Source organism: Chelonoidis abingdonii, chromosome 2 (genome assembly GCF_003597395.2).
Source record: "Chelonoidis abingdonii isolate Lonesome George chromosome 2, CheloAbing_2.0, whole genome shotgun sequence".
Classification (NCBI taxonomy): Eukaryota; Metazoa; Chordata; order Testudines; family Testudinidae; genus Chelonoidis; species Chelonoidis abingdonii.
In genome coordinates this window covers 277,453,988-277,475,058 of record NC_133770.1, presented here as the reverse complement: position 1 = coordinate 277,475,058, position 21,071 = coordinate 277,453,988, and the positions used below count along the sequence as shown (strand labels likewise).

Sequence of the window (21,071 nt, the reverse complement as noted above, 5' to 3'; positions counted from 1 at the left end):
ATGAAGACTTGGCACACCACTTCTGAAAGGTTGCGGACCCCTGCAATAAGCTTTGATAAAGGGGCTCCTTCTATCTTCGTATCTCATGTGTTGAGGAGCTTGGCATAAGTAAAAGCCCCAATTGCATTCCATGTTGCTCCCTTTTACGTCCCTCCATAGACGTAATGGTCATTGAATACAGTGGATTCCTAAAGCTACTAGTAGTGTGTGTGGTGGGTGTGGGGGTGGCGTATATGAGACGTGCTAATATTCATACCTTATGCTCCAGATCCCTCATGGTATCCTGCGTTCGGGGGTTAGTGGGGAAGGGGAGAGAAGTTCTTAACAATATTTTAGTGATGCTTTTGCTGGTATTAAGTTTGGAAAATGGCTTAAATGACCAGATCAGAGAGTAAGAAAACTCCCTGCTTGTGAATGGGGAAGCACTCAAAACTTCACACTAGTCTATGGCTCACATCTTCTTTTGTTTATAGTTAACCTGTCGATTTCAAACACTGTGCAGATCACAGACTTCCAAAGCCAACGGTAATGATTGGGCTAACTTCACTGGGATGGTCAACTGAGTGCTATGGACCCTTTTAAAAAATATCTTCTTTAATGTTTTCACTTACCGTGTGAATATTTTAGCTCGAGGCTGGGAATGTACCAAAGATCGCTGTGGAGAGGCAAGGAATGAAGAGAATGCCTGTCATTGCTCTGAAGACTGCTTGACCAGAGGAGACTGTTGTACTAATTATCAAGCTGTATGCAAAGGTACATATTTCTGTCACTTTTATCTATCTTGAACTGATAGAGGCCAGCCCTGTGGGTAATGCCAAGTATTTTTTTTGTGAAAGAGCCTCCATCCTGCCACTCCCCCACACCATACACATTTCATTTTCTGTTCTTTTGGGGATGAGGGGGCAGTTCTAGTTTCTTGTGCCCTAGGCTCACAGATGCTGTCAGTTCTGTGGAAGCAGTGTGTTTCGGATTTGGTGATGGCTGGAATGCTTTCTGTCAGTTGGAAGTGATACTGACAGGCTGAGTGGAGAAGGAAAGGATTCTGCATGCTGAGATGGATTCTGAAACACCTTTGCAGTGTATTGTAAAACAAAAACAAATAGTTTAGATGTGCTCAATTGTATTATGATAAATACAGTACTGTTTCGTAGCCTCAATAAGGACCACAGCTTAGCTTTGCGGGGTGTTCCATTTAAAACAAACCAAAACCCAAACCATAAGAGTCTCTGTCCTGAAGCACTTGCATCTTGTCTTACATCAAAATATAAGAGAGACATGGTGTGAGAACAAGGGAGGGGTGATAGGAACACATGGCTACCTTCAGTAGGTACACCCAGGATTAGATGGTCTTTGTGTTCTCTTAATTACAGGTAATTCTGTTTTTAATGGAAATAGCTTCAATAATCATTACCACAGTAGGGTGGTCAGTGGGCTGTGAAGGCTTAAATATAAATATGTGGAGATACACCTATCTCATAGAACTGGAAGGGATCCTGAAAGGTCATTGAGTCCAGCCCTGCCTTTACTAGCAGGATGAAGTACTGATTTTTGCCCTGGATCCCTAGGTGGCCCTCTCAAGGACTGAACTCACAACCCTGGGTTTAGCAGGCTAATGGTCAAACCACTGAGCTATCCCTCCCCCATAAAGCTATCCATTCCTCCATTTCCATAGTAATCTTGATCCTGTTGGAACATATCCTGCCTTGTGTAAGTCTACCTCCTCTATCTGAGTGGGTCTTCTGGCTTTGCTTCAATATGCTTCTGCATGATTCAATAGGCTTTACCCAGAGATCAATCTCAGTTGATGCTTAGCCTCCACAACTACTCCCTTTCAGAAAAGGGTTTTTCTTTGGAATCTTTGTTTTCTTCCCCACTTCCTTTCTGCCAAGCAACTCCATACATTCAGAAGGTGAGGAGGATAGTTCAGATACATACCAGCGTAACTGAGTGCAGAGACTACTTCCTCATCTCCAGTTCTGCAGTGGGGAAGGAAAACTAAATATGCCTCCTCCAGCAAGTTTTAGCAGATTGCATACTTTCCAACTCTGAAGAAACCCTAGCAGATTAATTGTGGTTAAATGCTGGGTGTAGTTCCCGGTTCCTGCCTTTTGAGGTGCCTTTCCTTAGAAAGATAGGACAGAACAAGTCGTTAAAGCCATCCCTTCTTTTAATGTACATAGAACATAGTCTTCATTTAGTCAGCCAATAACAAAAGAGCTCTGTTACCATGGCACTGTTACAGGAGTGACCTTTCCATAAGAACAGCATCTCCATATTATTGGTTACAAATTTACTTTTCTTTTACTATTAAATGTGACACTCTAATTCTTGTAAAAAGCAAGAGTCCTGTGGCACCTTATAGACTGACAGATGTATTGGAGTATAAGCTTTTGTGGGTGAATACCTACTTTGTCAGACGAACACCAAGGGAGGCTTGCCAACTACAAAAGCAGTTTCTCCTCTCTTGGTGTTCACACCTCAACTGCTAGAAAAGGGCCTCACCCTCCCTGATTGAACTAACTTCATTATCTCCAGACTGATTCTTGCCTGCATACTTATACCTGCCTCAGGAAATTTCCACCACATGCGCCTGACAAAGTGGATATTCACCCACTAAAGCTTATGCTCCAATACATCTGTTAGTCTATAAGGTGCCACAGGACTCGTTGCTTTTTACAGATCCAGACTAACACAGCTACCCCTCTGATTTTAATTCTTGTTCCACTCAAACAAATACTTCACATCTCTTGCCTATGCCAAGATCTCCTTCTTTTTGAGTTCCTCTGTCTCTCTTGCTTTCCCTTATTAGGGCCAATTGGGATTGCTGCTGTTCAAAATTGTATTCTGTGCATCTGCTTTTTTTAATTGAGAAAGTACAATTCCTTTTAACACCACCAATGTCATAAAGCAAGTAGCAGTGTCTGATAATCTGACTTTCTTCTGTCCTGTAACAGTACAAAGTGTGTCCCAGGTCTCAATGAGTGTGCAGTGGAAACAGTAGCAAAAAATGTAGTGGAAAATAATTGACTCCACAACCTAACACTGTGGGCAGGAAGTGTTCAAAAGGGGATCAGTTCCAGCTAGGCTATGAAACTAAATTTGTTAGCATTATACTTTCATACTGGTTGCTGCTTTTGTGCTCTAGAACTTTCAAATGTTCAAACCATGTGAAAACTTGCACGTAGGATCAAGAGGAAATCCCTTTACTCAGGCCACATCTACACTATGGGATAATATCAAATTAGCTAAAATCGGTTTTATAAAACTGATATTATAAATTCGATTTCATGCGGCCACACTAGGCACAGTAATTTGGCGTTGTGCGTCCATGGTCCGAGGCTAACGTCGATTTCTGAAGCGTTGCATTGTGGGTAGCTCTTCCGTAGCTATCCCATAGTTCCTCGATTCTCACTGAATTGCGTTGCATTCTTGTGGGTAAGCATTCTTCCGTAGCTCCCATAGTTCACCCAGGAATTTTAAGGTACTGCAGTCCCCCTTTGATGGCTTCTCCGCATTGAATTCTGGTTGCACATCATTATTTCCGTGGGTGGTTCTGGGTAAATGTCGTCAGTTCCATCTACCTTCCTCTGGTGGGAAAACATCAGCTGACAATTGAACCTTTAATGAGACAAACCGTTTTTCACCTATGAAATATTGACCCTGGCCAGACGCCATAAGCAGGCCAACACCAAATAGGAGCCACGTTAGCGTTCTATCTTTTTTTTCTGGACGCGGACACAACGTAAGTATGTGTACTAGGATGCCAGCGGACAGAGAGGCGATACCCCTTCAAGCGCTATTAACTATGCAAAGCAATACACACATTTGTCTTTTCCTTGCAATGATAGCAGAGATAGTTTACCCTCGGTGTTCTGTACCGTCTACTGCCGGAGAAAACTTTGGCGATGAGATGACGGTTATCTCTCCTCCTCTACTGTCCGCTGCTAATCATAGTGCCCCTGGCTGAAATCAGCCTGGGGGCGCAACGCAAAAGCAAAATTGGGATTGACCCTCACTGGGACTGACAGAGAAAATCAATCCCTCCCTTTATGGTCCTTCTAAAAATCAGTCAAGACTGCCTAGGAATATTAGTGGGCAAGTGTAGATTAGAGGACCAGTGTATCAGAGCACAGCTGCTCCGTGTCAGTATTCACAGGGTGGTGTCGCACTGCAACAACTCCGCCACCATTAGGGCTTCCTCCTCTCCCCCAACCTTGTCCAGAGGGATATCCTGAGTGGCATGTGTCACACCCATTTTGTGCATGAATGTACATAAAGAATGCGAAGGAGAATAATAGAAACACTGAGTGTTTAGTCCGACATAAAATGAGGCGCGGAACGGCAAGCTCCAGTGCGATGATAAATCCAGGCAGAGACATTAAGACGTGTGGGGGAGAGGAGCCCAGCATGCTGCCTGCTATGACAGTCCAGGCAGTACAGAAATTCCTTTTCTTTACAAGAGGGAGGGGGCTGAGCCTCCAGTTGCTATGATGAGCCTGGTTATTAGCCGTTCTGTCCTAATCTACTGGGAGTAACCATCAATGTTGGCCCTCGATGTTCAACATGTTAAGATATTCATAGAGGACGGTTACTAGTCTATTGCCGTGCTACCACCCGGGGAGGGGGAGAGGGAGAGGGACAGATTGTAGGACGCACGGAAGGGATAGCTTGCTACTTCACTGCTGCACGCACACATCGCGTCTGCACAGCAAGCATTCAGACTACAACCAATGAGGTGTGACATTATGAAGAATGAGGTCAAGAAATTATTTCTTTCCCGGATTTCCTTTCACACGTGGTGGGGGGATGAAACTGTAGGAGTTCTGGTTCCCTGAAACCACGCCAGACACACTGTGTTTTGAAAACCTACAGACACACTGGGAGCTCAAGCCAAGAATGAAATACTCTTCAAGAGACTGCTGGTTGCGACTGTGGGACAAATCTTGAAGTCCTCAGTACCAGGCCCCTCAATGGCCATAGAGACGACCCACTGGAGGCTTCTGGGCTTCCCCGTCTGACGACTTTGTCACGCAGCGATGTGTATCCCTGGACGAATTTTTTCTCAAATGCTTTGGCATTTCGTGTTCTGTAAACGGAGCTTGATACAACAGATTTTGGGGGTTCTCCCCATACAGCGATCAGATCTAGTAATCTCCCGAGGACCAGGAGAGCCTCTTTTTTTGGTATTTGAGACTGAGAGAGATCTGAGCGCCAACCACAGAAACCAATTACACCAGTACGGTGGTCTGATCAGTAAAGCATACATAGCTGGGGCAACAGGAAATGTAACTCAATATTCGTCGGTGCATTTCTGTTACCTCAGCCACTGCATCTGAGTTTCGAAGAGATTGCTGTCCAGGTGGTCAGTCGGTGCACTGAGGAAGGATACACGACATTCAAAGGCCATGGAGACGTTGAGATAGACTTTCTCGTTCCTAGCGCGACTTAACCGTAATTTCCGAAATAATTGTATTAATAATCAAAGAATATATCTTTAGAGCAAAGCTCACTGTTTTTGGAACCTCTCATACGGGTGTGGCAGTATGCTACTCCTCTCATCGGGGTGGAGTACAGAAATCGATTTAAAGAGCCCTTTATATCGATATAAAGGGCGTTGTAGTGTGGACGGGTACAGTGTTAAATTGATTTAACGCTCTTTAAATCGATTTAAACGCGTAGTGTAGATCAGGCCTCAGATTTTTAAGTCATGCTTTAAACAGATGCTAATTGGTACTTCAGATGTTCTTGTTGAACACTGGCATGTAATCAGCACATTCATACTGTTGCCTAGGTGAGCAATGGGTGTAAAAACATGTTGCTCACAAAGAATGACAGTATGACCTGTTGTGTGTTGTGTGGGTGGGTTTTTCTGGTAGTCTGGTACAATTTGTAACTCTTTTTTGACAATTGTTCTAAAAAATGACATTCCTTTCCACATAGGAGAAACTCACTGGGTGGATGATGACTGTGAAGAAATAAAATCTCCTGAATGCCCAGCTGGGTAAGTGCATTTTATTTTGAAGTTGTGGAGAAGACATGTGTTAAGAGCTGACTAAATTATAGCCACTGGCTATAGGTTGATAAACTTGCCCACTGCACTCACTTATGCATGCACCTGAACCAATACCCAGTTAATTTAGTGGAAGTCTTTCCTTTGACTTCAATAAGCATTGGATCAGACCTGATACAAGCACTCTTCAGGCCAATTTTCTTTAAACATTACATCCAAAGGTACCCGTCTTATACAGTATTTAAAAACAAATAAGGTTCAGTGGCGCTGGAACACTTTTTATAGTGGCAGTGCTGAAAGCCAGTGGAAACTGTAAAGCTGGTGTCCCCAAACTTTTTACTTCACCCCTCTCCCCCCCACCCCCAGAGCTGAGGCCAGAAGCAAGGCTGTGGTTCTGGGATAGGGGACTTGAAGAGGGGCCGAGGGGCCTACAGCCAGGACCCTGAGCATGGGGCCCTGCATAAAACTTGCAGCCCATCCCGCCCCGCACCTGTAGTTCCCACGCTTATGATTAGATTCTGAAACTTAACTGATTTAGACCATTATTCAGCAAGATATTTAAGCATGTGAATAGCGTTAAGCGTATGTGTAGTCTCATTGAGCCCAATGGGACTGTTTCAGGCACAGCGGAAAGTCCCTAAAAGCGTGGGGGCCACCGGTGCCCAAATTGTGGCCCTGCCCCCATGCTGCCCCTTCTCTCTGAGGCCCTAACCTCTCCTTCTGTCGCTCCTCCTTCTGGCCAGTAAAAAGTGAGAGGGATGGACCCCTGTTCTGGCATCCCTGGACTTTTTTCACATGTTTAAAATTAAGCATGTGCTTAGGTAACTTGCTGAATCGAGGTCTAAATTTAGATGTAGCTATATAAATAAGAGGACTCTTTCACAGAAATACTGAGCATCCACAGCTCCTATTTATATAAGTGGGAGCTATGAGAGCTTAAGACTTTAGGTACCTAAGAATGAGTTCACTGTGAATACCTAATATTGGGCACCCATGTTTGAAGAAGTTGTCTCCCTGCCTCTGCATGAGCTTCGAGATACTTACCTGGCTGTGTTTGCATCTCAAGAGGAGCAATGTAGCTGTTTGTTCTACGAAAGAATAACAAAATGAGTACTCCTCTTCTTTACCATGTTAGAGCAGCTGGTCTCTCTCACATGCTGTATGTGGACATTAAATGACCTGTGACCCTTGCTCTTTACAAAAACAGAAAAGATTTGTGCTTGTGGTATGTGTGTGTGTTGTTTTGTTCTAACTGCAATTATATGTGTGTAAAATGTATGTATCTGACTGAATTCCTCTTATCCAACCCTTTGTACATAACTTACCTTCTTAGATTGTAAGCTCTTCTGGACAGGGACCTTGTCTGTTATGGGCCTTTATAGTACCAGCACAATAGGAACGTGAGCCTGATTTTGGACTTCTGGGTGTTACTGAAATATAAATATTACTAAACTATACTGATCTATGAACTCTAAAATTTATAAAGTTCTAACTGTTGTAGTGTTTTAAACTTTCATTAGTCTAACCGAATGAGCATACCAAATAGTTTTTGAAATACTCCTTTCAACTCTTGGTATGTTAACATACCCTTTGTTTCAGTTTTGTTCGCCCTCCTTTGATCATCTTCTCTGTCGATGGCTTCCGTGCATCATACATGAAGAAAGGGAGTAAGGTCATGCCCAACATTGAAAAACTAAGTAAGTAAATCTGTTTTATTAGAACAAACAAACAGGGCAATCTCTTGTTCTCATATTGTTTTCATTGTTTATATAGCACCATAAACCAACAAGGTGCTGGGCAGTAGAAGAGCTGCATCAAACACAGCTGGCTTTCTGGCCCAAAGGTCTAACAATCTAAAGGCCTGTTCTTATTCCCAATGAAGTCAAATGGCAAAAGTCCCATTGGCTTAAATGGTGCGCAATTTGATTAGGCCTGAAAGAGTCAGGCTGAAGCAGTGCAGAACAATAATATAAGAATGGCAGAAGTGCATTGGTTTTTTGGGGAAGTTTCCCAGAACAAGTGCAATTTTTTTGTTTTGTTAGCTAAACAAACCTGATCTTTAATTCAACACGTGTAGCAGCAACTGTGTGCACTATTGTACACGAATGAGAAGTCTGGTGAAAAATTTCCCTGTGACAACTCTGGAATTACAGTTTCAGGCTGATTAATACCGTGTGTTTGTCACCTGAAACTAGCGTGAATTTTCTGGAGTTACTTTACTGCTAATATGGGCAAACTTGGAGTGAAAATGATCTGAAGGACTAATTAAAAGGGAAGCGCTTCTTTCTTTCAGTCTACCTAGTTTTATACATCTATTTGTACGAGGGAAAGGGTTGTCATGTTTTAGGCCATGCGTGTCTGTCTAATACGGGTGCTTTAGCATTTTGGACTCTGTGCTTAAGCCGCAGAGTCGTGGTTTTTTTAAATAGATTCAAACATGTTTCTTGATATTTGTTAATTAAGCAAAAGTCTTCCTATCTTTCTGCCTTCAGTGTATGATAGTCCCACTTTTTAACACTTGTATTTTCTGTTGTACTTTCAGGATCTTGTGGAACACATTCTCCCTATATGAGACCTGTATATCCTACAAAAACCTTCCCTAACTTGTACACCCTGGCTACTGTAAGTCTTTGAGGGGGATTTCTTGAATATAATTAAAGGGACTTGCACATCACTTACAAACTTGGGAATTGTGAGGGAGGAATTTTTTTAATAAAAGCTGGTTAACGTGGTCAGTAACGTTTTGTATTTAATTTTTTTTCAAATGGAGTGGGGGAAGCATCAAAGTACTTTAAGATTCTTAGATAAAGTGTGCAGTATAAATGCAAAGCATTTATTATAGCTCGCTGCTTTTTCTTCCTTTCCGCTCCTGTAATGAAGTGAATCATACTCCTATTCTGTAACTACAGTTTACAGTTCTTATGGAAATAAATCACAAGAACAGACCCTCAGTTGATGTAAATCTGTGGTGGTGTTGTGTTGTTTTTCCCCCTGAAATTAAGTCAGTGGAACTATGCACATTTACACCAGCTTATTATCTGGCCCACATATTTGATAATAGCCCTGGCGCGAGTGCAGGGCTGTGAACCAGGAACTCCTGTGTGCTAATGACAACTTTGGCATTAATTCCCACTATGGCTTTGGATGCAAGTCACTTAGCTGACTTGCCACAGGTCCTTCTTTTTTATGCTAGGAATAATACTCATCTCTCAGGAGTGCTCAGGATTAAGTTATGCTTGCTAAGTAATCTGAAGGTAAAACATGATGAAATTTAAATGCTAACTATATTATTTATTCATTTATTTATAATTGTCACCAAAGGATCACTGACTGTCACTAGAGTATTTTACAAAGATGAACTGAAAGTACTACTTTAAAAGATCTTTTAATCACTTATTTTCTTACTTAAATGGCAAAAATGTATTTCACCCAGTATGAAAAAACTTTAATGTAGTTAACTGCTGAAGTACCTGTGCTTTAAGACAAGATCAGGGTATGCAAATTATCTCATACTGCTTTAATGAATGTCTATGGTACTAGACTTTTTTTATCTTAAAATTAAAATCTCTTAATTCAGGTGAAGATTACAGGCTTACCCAGTTTCCATTCTTAAAGAATTTACTGGTATTTGTGCATAACTCTGCACAACTGCATTTTACATGTACTAAAGTTCACTAATTAATCTACTTTTGCACAAAGGGACTCTATCCTGAATCACATGGAATTGTTGGCAATTCAATGTATGACCCCGTATTTGATGCCAGCTTCAGTCTTCGAGGGCGAGAGAAATTCAATCACAGATGGTGGGGAGGTCAACCAGTAAGTTTCAGACTTTTTTTTCCCCTCCTCTGCTTTGGAATACAGCCAATAATAGTAGCAATAAAAATACATCTGTGAACAATTTTAACCTAATCTCCTGACATCTGGCCCAGCTTCTGTCATTTTAATGTAACTTTTGAGTTGGCTCTCGCTTTTCAGAATAGTAAAACCATTGATTATGCAACATGGTTCTTGCTGATAAGTATGAACTAGATGTAGTTAGAAATATCTTGTTTTAGGCAGCAGAGTTTAACTCAAATCAGTATATTTTCAGAGTGTGGCACATGTCCAAAGTATATGTAATTCTGCCTCAGTGTAGGAGAATGGACTAGAAAAGTGACACTAAGACTGAGGCTCGAGAGCCACATGTGGCTTTTTAATGTCTCTCCTGTGGCTCTTTGCAGCATGTGATATTAAATATGGTGTGATTTAATTATTAACCACTCGGGGTACTATGTTCCAAAATAACACTTAGTCATTTTTCTGTGAGAATAATATTGTATATCTATATGTGTTTAAAATAGTAAATGAAATAATGAATTCACACTATTGTGACTTTTTTTTTGGAGGAATGTTGATAGCAACTTTTGCTCCTGAACTACTGAGGTCTGAGTATTCCTGGACTAGATCTCTCGATGTCCCTTCTGGCCATACAGTTCTATGATTTTTATAGTGTTTCTCTTTAATTTACACATTACAAGTTTGTCAGGTTTTAGTTCTGTTATAAATAGAATTAGATAAAAACATATACTCTTTTTGGAAGGTTGTAACACAGTGCTTCTTTTATTTCTTAGAATTCAGAACGATAATACACAAGACCCCAGAATCAGAGAGAGAGTGAACAGGCTGCTCCCTAAGGCAGTGAGACAAAACTCATCTTGCTTACCTTTAAATGGACTTTTATTTCAGAGTAGCAGCCGTGTTAGTCTGTATCTGGAAAAAGAACAGGAGTACTTGTGGCACCTTTAGAGACTAACAAATTTATTTGAGCTGAAGAAATGGGCTGTAGCCCACAAAAGCTTATGCTCAAATTTGTTAGTCTCTAAGGTGTGCCACAAATACTCCTGTTCTTTTTATTTCAGACTGGCTCTGCTTTCACACTTTTTTCTACAGAGCCCTCTGGCCTATGAGCAGGACCAGGAAACCCCTCCCCCAACTTTAAAAGTGATAATTTGCAAGTCCAACCCAGTCCTTAATACAACACGTTCTGGGTGTGTGTGTGTGTGTCTGATGAAAAGTAACATCTCTCACACACACTCTCTACGAATGTTAAGACCAAAGGGACAGTTATAATTACCTACTCTGACCTCCTGCATAACACTTCCCTGAATTAATTCATGCTCCAGTTGAACAAGATCATATCTCCCAAGAAAAACATGTATCTTGAATTTTAAACTAGCCTTGGACCTTTACCCTGGGCCAGTAGTTCTTCAGCTGTAAGGCTGTAGTTTTCAAAGGGACCTCGAAGCAGTTATTTTGCATTGAAATTCAATGAGAATTAGGTGCCACCTAAATATTTGCCACCAATATTTTTAATTCCAAAATGGGAAAAATGTAAAAGACAGGGCCTGACTTCATACAGTGCTTGAATATGAAAGACCACTTAAGTGCTATAGATTGATTTAGCACTGTAGATGCCACATCACCTGCTGTGTTGAGTGGGATAGACCGACTAGTTCTTGCAAATGTGTCCCAGAATATTGTTACTGGCAATAAAAAGTGGCTGAAGACTCGAGTCTAAACACAGGGCCGTGAGATATGGTAGTGACATGATTATGGGGGAGTTATGGAACAACTAATGTCCTGATGGAGTTAAACTCTCAGATGGCATTGGCCGGTGTTGCAAACACTACTGAGGGTACTGAAATAATGTGATTGATCTAGAGAAGTTTAAAAAAAAAAAAAAAAAAGCATGAATAAAAGTAAAAAAATTGAAAGCCTACCTGGAAAAATATAAGGGAGGGAAAACCCCAAACCACAGATACTCAATGAGGGAGGAGAGGCTTGTGAAAGCAGTAACCCTGACAGAGACCCAGCAGTGGAGAGGGTGGAAAATAAGATGGCCAGAATAACCCAAATGACTCTTAGTCTACATGTACAAAGGCATCACACAAGCAGGGTGGAAGGGACCCTTTCTGCCTGCCACTGGTGAGATTACCAGAATATCAAATACAATTTTGGATACCTCAGAGTTTTTAAATCTTTTTAGCAAACTCAAGGAAATTTAGAGAGCAGCCAGCAAAATACAAATGGTGAAAGGTGTTGCTGAGGAAAGATGTTCTACAACTCTATATATGTAACAAGTATTCTATAGCTTAGTCCTGCTCCCACCCAGTCAGCCTACTGCATTTTCTAAATATTTGGTGGATGTAAAACTCAATGAGGGAGCTGAATTTTTCAAGGTGGTAGAGTGAAATTAGGAATAAGAAAGAAAAACTAAATGTGTATGTCAAGGCAAGCTTCCTGAGCATTACATGCTTTAGATTATGGCATTATGGGGCAGGGTGACTTGAACTGTGTATGGTTCAGAAATAACCTATTCTGGGTGGAATGGTAGGGTAGAGAATTGGTTCAATGCAGGCTTTGGATGATTGTGTAATTTATCATTAAAAAGTTCACTTTAGTGACCAGCATCTCATGGGAACACACACAGATCACCCTGTGAAATCAGTGGGATTTGGAGATAACTTGTCTCTTATTTCCAAGGGAGTATTTATCGGAAGGTAACTTGAGGGCATGTAAAAAAGAAAAACTATGCAAGTTTTTGTAAATACTTCAGGGCATACAGTAAGTAGCATTTAAAACCTGATCATGTGAATTCAGGAACCTAGTCCTCAGAGTACTGAAAACAAGATTTTATTATTATTATTATTTATTAAAAAGGTGGCACATGGTACCATCTGTATGCAAATAAAATCTCTTACCGCTAGCTAATATCCACATAGAGATAGTGGGTATCTGGGCCAGTGATCTCAAAGGAGAAACTAAAAAACTGATTCTTGATGCTTGCAGTTCCCTTCTCAGTGTTTTGACATCTAGTCTAACCATAAGAACAGATCTAAAATGTCTCTTAACCAGTAATCAAAGCCTTACTCATTGTTAAAAATACTGATCAGATGGTGTATTTTTTTGTGTAGAATAGTTTATATGGTCTATCAACCATGAAAATCACACATAGCCTTGTCAGTAGACCAGTCCCTTCCTTCCCTTATCAACCAATGCATTTGCTACACTACAGGAATAAGTTGTCTAAAAAATCAAATAGAAATGGGTAGTAAAAATGAAAAGTGTGCTGGATCTCCAGGACCTATGGCAGGATTTTGTCGTGGGCCAGAGAAATTTGCCACTGTTTTGGAGTCTCTCTTGGGAGAGGATAAACCCTTCTGGATGACTTATAATCTTAAAAGCTTCATTTTCAGTGTACAGCACTGATCTTTTTTTAATGAAGCTCAAAATCTTCATTCAGTGCCAAATCTGATTTGTAGAAGTTCTTAAATTTCCTGTTTTTCAGGCGTAAACTCAAATGAGTGAATACCATTTATCCTGCAGTGAAGGAATCAGTAGGCACACGCTTTCTTCCAAAAAAGGCATTGTACTTTTCCAACTTTTTGTCCACTAACTTTTAAATCATGGCTATATTAAAAACCGCAGTACACCGCTTAGGCTACAAAAAGAGAGCCTTTCTGGCCATTAGCCTGGATTTGTCCCCTGTGTCATGGCTGGCTGGCTTTTCTGAAGTTTTACTTTCACTTTAAATTGAGACTAGAAGCATTTAACAATTCTTGGTTTGTGTGTTTTTTTTTAACTTGAAGTAAGAGTTCAAAAGGGCCAGGTGAGAAGCCCTGAACTGTGCTGCTGGCCAGCTGAGGCTCCAAAAGGAACATCATGTTCCTAAACCGCCTCCTTGCTCTTAGCTGCTGTATATTAATGAGTCACTGAAATACATGTTGTGTCTTAATGCTGTGTTTATCGTCCCTAGACATTAGGCCCAAGTACTATACAGATTAGAAATATGTCAGTTTCAGGGGTATATAGCAAGTCCTACATCTAAGCAATCTCTATTTTTTGAAACAAATCAGATTTGCCTCTGTTTAATAGGAATATGTTGTATTGGCTATCAAAGGATCAAGCTCAGGCTAGCAGGGACTGGGAGTATGGAGACAGCTGGAATATTCCCTGAGGGAATAAGGAGATCATAGTTTACTCAAATAGTCTCTTGCAACCAACCTAGGAACAGTACTGATAAAAGGAGAGAGATGGGGATCTGCAGGAAGCTGCATCCAGCCTTCCTATTTTAAAAGGACTGTCAATTGTTTAAAATGATATTTTTCCTGTTGCTTCATGGTCAATAGGGGGAAAATGGATATCCATAAGAATTTAATTCCATAAGCAACTTTTTTTGGCTTTAAATTGGCAAATCCACCCTGTTTGTCTGACCCTGTCTCAGCCAATTACTAGGTAATAGCTTTCTGACACCAAAAACATGGGACTGTGCCAGAGGGCAATTGCGCTAAACTACTCTTAGTCACATAATTATCTCAGTCAGATAAAGGGTGCATGGTTGGGAAGGGGTTAATGTATATTTTACCTTTTGGTCATAGATACATATGAAACAGCTCTGGTTTTAATTCTACATAGTTGTACCAAATTTGAATGCATTTATTTACCTCAGAAACCCTGTAAGTTACTGTGCAATCTTCCCTCCCCTCCCCCTCACCCATTTCTTAATGAGAAAGGGATTTCCCACCCAGGCTTTGCCTCTCCTCAACCACAGATGGTGTATGCAGTACCTCTGCCTCTGACCAGAATTTCCCTCCTTGGCCAGCTTGCAGAAGAAGTGTTTGTACAGTGATCCCACAAGAGCCAAAATGCAGTGCATTTACTTTATATTGGCCTTGGCCTAGGATGTGCTTTTGCTCGTTCTTTCATAATGCAACAAATACTGGGCAAGCTTTATGAAGCGATTTGGAACTTATTTTTCCACAGAAGATTAAAAGTAGATAGATGTTGCACTTTGCTGGCTTTCACAATCTAGTCCAGGACCCATGCCAACTCATTTTCCTTGTAATAATGTACATACACAAAGGCAGTATTGTCTAGCAGTTTGACCAGGAGACCGGGAGTTCTGAGGGCTCCTAGGTTCTGTTCTGGGTGCTGCCACTGATATCCTGTGTAATGTTGAACAAGTCGCTTAACCTCTTTGTGTCTGCCTTTTAATAAAAGGAAAAGAGATATTTAATTCAGAGGTATTTAAAGGCATTAAAGTATTATTTTACATGTTTACAGTGTGATATATTATCTTCTCAGCTGGATTTGGGTACTGGCTGTTGCACTAGAGCTGAATCTTTGGGTCCTTAATACAACAGACTTTTCTGCACTGGAGAAATTTAAACATACTCTAATTCTTGTGATATACAGTAATAGGAAATACTGGATAATGTTGTTCCTCTCCCCTCTGTGCTAGTAGGGCACTTCAATATTGTAGACCTACTATAGCTTGCAATACAGGCTGTGGTGTGGTGTGATGTAAGGTACATGCATGTTACATAATATGGTTTCCACTAGCAGCTAAAACTGATGTATTTACATATAGCAAATAAATGACTTAAACTCACAAATGGTGCTGTCAGGGAACCCCTCACCCGCCTTAGGCCTGAGGCCTAATGAGCAAAGCTATGAAGCAGCAGCTAAACTTGTTTATCTGTACAAAGGGCATGCGGGGGCAGGAAAATGTGGTCAGGGCCCAAAACAGGGGGAACTGAAGCTGGAGAAGGGAACTAGGTGATAAGACAAAGGGTCCCAAGGCATGCCAAGTTCTGACAGCTGTCTTTGTATAACCAGACCACAACGAAAAGTGTTAGAACAGTCAAACAGCAGACTTGACAATAACAGGGAAAACCATAAATGGGAAAATTAAATGGTCAGCCTGCTTGTTTTTGATATTATATCCCAATAAGGCAATTAATATGTGTAACCAGCGTGCTACGTTTTGCGGTTTTAACCTTTATAAGCTTGGTAAGATTTGTAGAAAGCAGAGCAGCCTGCCTCTTGTGTGGGGTCATGTTGTCTCTCCCTGCATATATGCTTGTATGAAATAAAGGAGCCTCAGGCTGTCTGACCACACGGTTGATTTTAGATCAATTTTTCACAACAGTGCTGACCTTGCAAAACCAAACACAGCAAACTTTGGGATAACTGATCTGAACAAACATGCTAGCCAGAGAGGATTGTAAAATACATTTAATTTTATCGGTACATTACAGGAACTTTGAGGTTTATATAACTATAAAGTTGTGACTCCAACCAGCAAGGGAGGACATTCAAAGATAACCCTTATGCTTTGTCCTCAACTCTTGCTGTTCTGGAGGGAGGGAGGGATAAGATGTCCGCCTTATTTTTGTTGTCAGTTTACAAATGATTTTATCCTAAATGCCATGTCCATTTAATTATATTGTGTTATCCATTGGGAGGGGGGGGAATTATGTCCTGCTCCTTCAGGGCAATGACTTCAGTCTAATGTGTCTGCTTCAATACTAAACTTGGTTTGGTATTTAATATTAAACTCTGCATCTATATGATGACCATGCAATCTCCCCTTCAGATGCCGTGAAATATTGCATCCAACTTTGTTGTTGTTGTTGTGGATCTGGGTATGAAATTGCATGACAGCAAGCTTTTTCCTTTTAGTTCTACAGAAATAAACCAAAGTAGTTTTTCAAATGATCCTATAATATTTTATTGTCAGTGTAGCACAGAGATAAATTTATATTACAAGGTCATGACGGTAGTCTGCCAAGGTTAAGAAACTGATTGAGACCCTCTTCCCTTTCCATAAGGAGTCAGTGCAAATATTGACTGTATGGGTAGTTAGTCTTTTTAATAACTTCTGAGTGCTCATTGTTTGAGGAGTTGTTGGACTAATTTCAGATCTACTGAGTCCATGTTCCAATACCAATATAATTGGTGAGACTGTAGTGTTAGGTAGGCATGGAGGCAGAACTAGTTTCTCCGTGATAGGACAGGTTGCTCGAGTACAGTGTGGGGAAGCTTGTACTGCCACTGCCCCTGCTGCCTTTGTATCTATTCACAGAACAGTTATAATGTAGAGGATTTAACTCTGCTGGGCTGTCTCTAGTCACATCTTCAATTCAGTCCTGTAAGGCTGTTAAATGTAGAAGTCCCCATGGACTTCAGTGGGTGTCTCTCACACACAGAGTTTTCAGAACTAGGCTTCACGTGAGCATAACACTGAAAAGTAGACAGGTCTTGTGCATTAAGTCTCCTATTTCAAGCAAAACTGGTGTTCACAGAACATTCCCTGATCTGAGTATGCCATTCAGCAGGACTTTTGTAAAGATGATGGGCAAAGGATCAGAATTAAAACCAACTATCAACCTCTCAGCTAATATGCAGGATGCCTTGGCAAAGTGTGCCAGTCTTAATCATTAGTCTGTCAAAGCTACTTGGTCAGAAGCAGAGTGTCTCTCTTGATGCATGTGCTTAGAGTCACTACCTAGAAATAGACAAGGTCATGGTTAGATTCAGCAGTAATCATAGTTAGCATTGGCAAAAAAAAACTTTTAGCTACTGTTGGAGGACTTGATCTTTCTTTTCTGGCCAACAATAGGCAGGTGTAACCGCTTGTTTTGGATTGTAAATAAACAGTAAAGAAACGGAAAAATTGAGAGAGAAGGTTTTGGAGGCATTGTGGGTGCAGGCATCAACTATGGAGCTTTTCAAGGGAAGAAAATGGATTGAAAGGACGAGTGAAGCTGCTTATTAATATCATTGTGTAATGAGAACAACAATATACCTAGGTTAAATGTTTAACTACAATAGTCTCCAATATAAAAGTCTCCATTGTCATAGCACTTCAACACTTCATTAAATTAGTTCAGTTAAGACAAAAGTAAGATATGTGCAGAAAACGCAGGATGTGGCTGTGGAATAATTCATGCACAGGCAACCATCTTTAAGATCAGGATGAACATATATTGACACAGAAGGTTCAGAGTTAAGAAAGGTATTTTCTAATACGTGGCCATTGGGAACTATTTCTTGTTCAGCCAAAGTGTGGTTGGTTGGTTGGTATATTAATAAATAAATATTCCAAGCAAGTCTTCTAGTTTAAGTGAGTAACACATTTTTGACAGAGGTTTGCTAAATTAGTGTTCTCCCAGTTTTGATCAGAAAGAGGCCAAGATGGGATATTGCTGTCCTGTGATGGCTACAATGGCTAGAAATGCCTCATGTAGGCCACACAGCTACATCACTTCCTGTTAAAGAGTAATAATGGAGATTTAAGGTGAAATGGAAGAAAAGTGTAATCTCACCCTCCACATGGCTACAGGACAAGGTGGATGAGGTAATCTCTTTTATTGAACCAACTTCCATTGGTGAGAGAGACAAGCAATTTGAGCTTACATAGAGCTCTTCTTCATAATTCCCAGACCTGAAGAGGAGCTCTGTAAGCTCAAAAGCTTGTGTGTGTCTGTCTGTCTGTCTGTCTCTCCAACAGAAGTTAGTCCAATAAAAGATATTCCTTTACTAACACACACTCTCATATCCTGGGATCACTTGGCTATAATACTGCATACCTCAGTATGGCTGACTAAACAATAATTCACTTCCCCAAAATCTGTATAGAACAGCATGTCCTCTTACAAATGCTCAAATATGAGATGGGATTCTAAAGGCTACACTTTACTTTCTTGTTTATGGTAGAAAAACATGTTTTGAAAAAGTTTGCTTTAATTTTCCTTTTTTAAATCAAGACTTGAGTACTATTATAATCCTTTTATATTTTCCTCATTAGATATGGATTACTGCTACCAAGCAAGGGGTGAAAGCTGGGTCATTCTTCTGGTCTGTGTAAGTGACCTTTATTTCTGGAGAACCTGTAGCAAATAATTCAGACTTAATTTGATGTAAGTAAATGTTCATTAGTTTCCCTGGCTCTAAACATTCAATATCTTCCCAGTCAAAGAAAACTGCCTTTTTTTTTTTTTAACCCCTCCTACCCCACTTCCCACCTCCCACTGTGGTTTCTTTTTAATTTTGTTAAATAATGTATTACAATGCGATATTTACCTTTGGTCCAGATCTTGAAGACCTCTTTGTGCAGGGCTCCTGAGTTGAAAATAAGTGTGGTTATGTTGTTAACATTCAGCTAAAGTTGAGTAATATAATTATCTGGCAGCTTAGTCTCAGTCCATGTTTAGACTATGGATGCTACAGTGGCACAGCTATGGTACTGTAGTTTCATCTCTCTAAATGCCTGTTGTGTAGTTCTCCCCTCCCTCCAGGTTGCTGTAGGAATTCCACTTTCCCATAGCTAGGTCAAAGGAAGCAGTCTTGTCAACCTCGCTGCATCTACAGCAGGGGTTAAGTTGGCAGAGCTAATGGGCTCAGCTGTGTACATCTTTCACACCCCTGAATGCCATAGCTATGTCAACCTAACTTTTTAAAGTGTAGACCAGGCCTTATCAGCAACATATTCTTTTAACCCTTGGATGTGATAGGTGTTTATAGGAGCCTCTTCTGCCCTCCAAGCTCTTACAGCATTTTGGCATGATGAAAATGTGCCAGCAGTGCAGCCTAACTAATTCAGAAATTTCCCCCTCAAATGGACAGTCATTTTTAAAAGACAAATTGTTTCATGTTTTGGATAAAATATCCTCTTCCCCTTTCTCCAATCCAGAAGACCATTCTGAGGCTCCCTGCTGTTTTTCTTGTTTACTGCCTAATCCTGCATTCAGCCAGCCATCTTTCTATCTGAAAATGTCTGGATAAGTATAATTTCTGAGCTTTGAAGGATTACTAGTGTGAAGTAAGATCATCCCATTTTCTTTCTTCTGCCAAACTTTGGCAGCAGAGGTTCTGTTGTGGAACTCCTTGCTGGAAGAAAGCAGACTATGTTCAGATTGAAATATTAAATGGATCTTTCCCGTTTTTTTGATTAAAGGCTTCCACCAGAATTGTGCTCTTTAATTTTGAATATCACAGTGATATGTGCTATTTTCATGAAATGGGAATTTTCTGTCATCTTTTTTTATGAATCGTATATGTGCTTCAGTTTCCCTCTGTATTTTGCATTGCTACCCAGTGGGGGCTACTAGGTTAAATCTGCTCTTGGGGCAGTGCAGGAGGCATGAAGTGTGTGTGTGTGTGTGTGTGTGGTGGACTTACTGTGTCATTAAAGGATTGGCTGAGGCTCACCAATGTCAATGGAAAATCTGGGATGACCATGGAAATCCCTGGTGCACAGTACATTGACACCTAGCAATCAACAACCAAGAGGAAGGAGGTTTTCTCCCAACTTCTCATCAGGAAAGCTGAACAGAGGCCAGCTCGAGAACAAAGGTCTGAGAGGTGACAGGCAGGATATAAAGAGTTGCCCTTTGGGAAAGGCTGGACTGCTGTCACCTTGGGCAAAGGGACACGGAGATTGAAATGGAGTCCATAGCAGCATGGCTGGCAGATTGCTCTGGTGTCACCAGATGAACTATGCTTCTCTGTGCTAAGGACTTCCAGTGCTGTTTCCAGCTGACTCATGAACTCTGCTTTGTTTTGGAAAGGCTGCCTGGTGTAACTGCAAATACTTGCTGGGGTGCCTGTGTCCCTGAAGAGAGTAAAAGTCTCTGACTAGGGGTATATCTTCATTACCAACGTTGTGGCACCAGTGCTGGGGGAGAGCTCTCCTAGCGCTGTAAAAAACCACCCCCATGAGGGGAGTAGCTACCAGTGCTGGGAATGCGGCTTCCAGCACTGGTGCACTGTCTGCACTGCGACTTTACAGTGCTGAAACTTGCATCGCATTTGGGGGCCGGGGGTTCACACCCCTTAGTGAGAAAGTTTCAGCACTGTAAAGTGGCAGTGTATATAAGGCCTAGGAGTTTCTCAGGTGGTGTTGGGCAGAGCTCATGATGTGAAGCAGGAGTGCTGAAGCTTAAAGGTTTAGTCTCTGAGGTGGTGAGGCTGTAGGGCCTACTCTTAAGAAAGAATGAGACTCCCAATTTGTGACAGCTATGAAAATGTCTGTGATAGACAGGAGCTCCCTCTGTCATGCCCCCATCCCAATCTGCATGAGTTCTAACTTGCTGGCTTAGGAGCAAGGGACCTCACTTATTTTCCTTGCCTGTTAGGAAAATATGCTACCACTAAATAGTCACACTGGACAGGGTGACTAATGATTTTAAGTAATTCTCATTATTTTGAATCTGTTGTGTGGTTTCATAATTAA

General features: G+C 41.0%; 1 protein-coding gene across 3 annotated transcripts in view; it reads left to right on the top strand.

The window, feature by feature from the left end:
• ENPP2 (ectonucleotide pyrophosphatase/phosphodiesterase 2) overlaps positions 1–21,071 on the top strand; it is a 123,473-nt gene that overhangs the window by 60,268 nt on the left and 42,134 nt on the right. For all 3 annotated transcript variants that reach the window (XM_032777218.2, XM_032777219.2, XM_032777217.2), the window contains exons 4-9: positions 628–753; positions 5,941–6,001; positions 7,610–7,707; positions 8,553–8,632; positions 9,710–9,829; positions 18,645–18,700. In XM_032777218.2, coding sequence (XP_032633109.1) covers positions 628–753; positions 5,941–6,001; positions 7,610–7,707; positions 8,553–8,632; positions 9,710–9,829; positions 18,645–18,700 — 541 coding nt within the window. The remainder of the gene's footprint in view (positions 1–627; positions 754–5,940; positions 6,002–7,609; positions 7,708–8,552; positions 8,633–9,709; positions 9,830–18,644; positions 18,701–21,071) is intronic.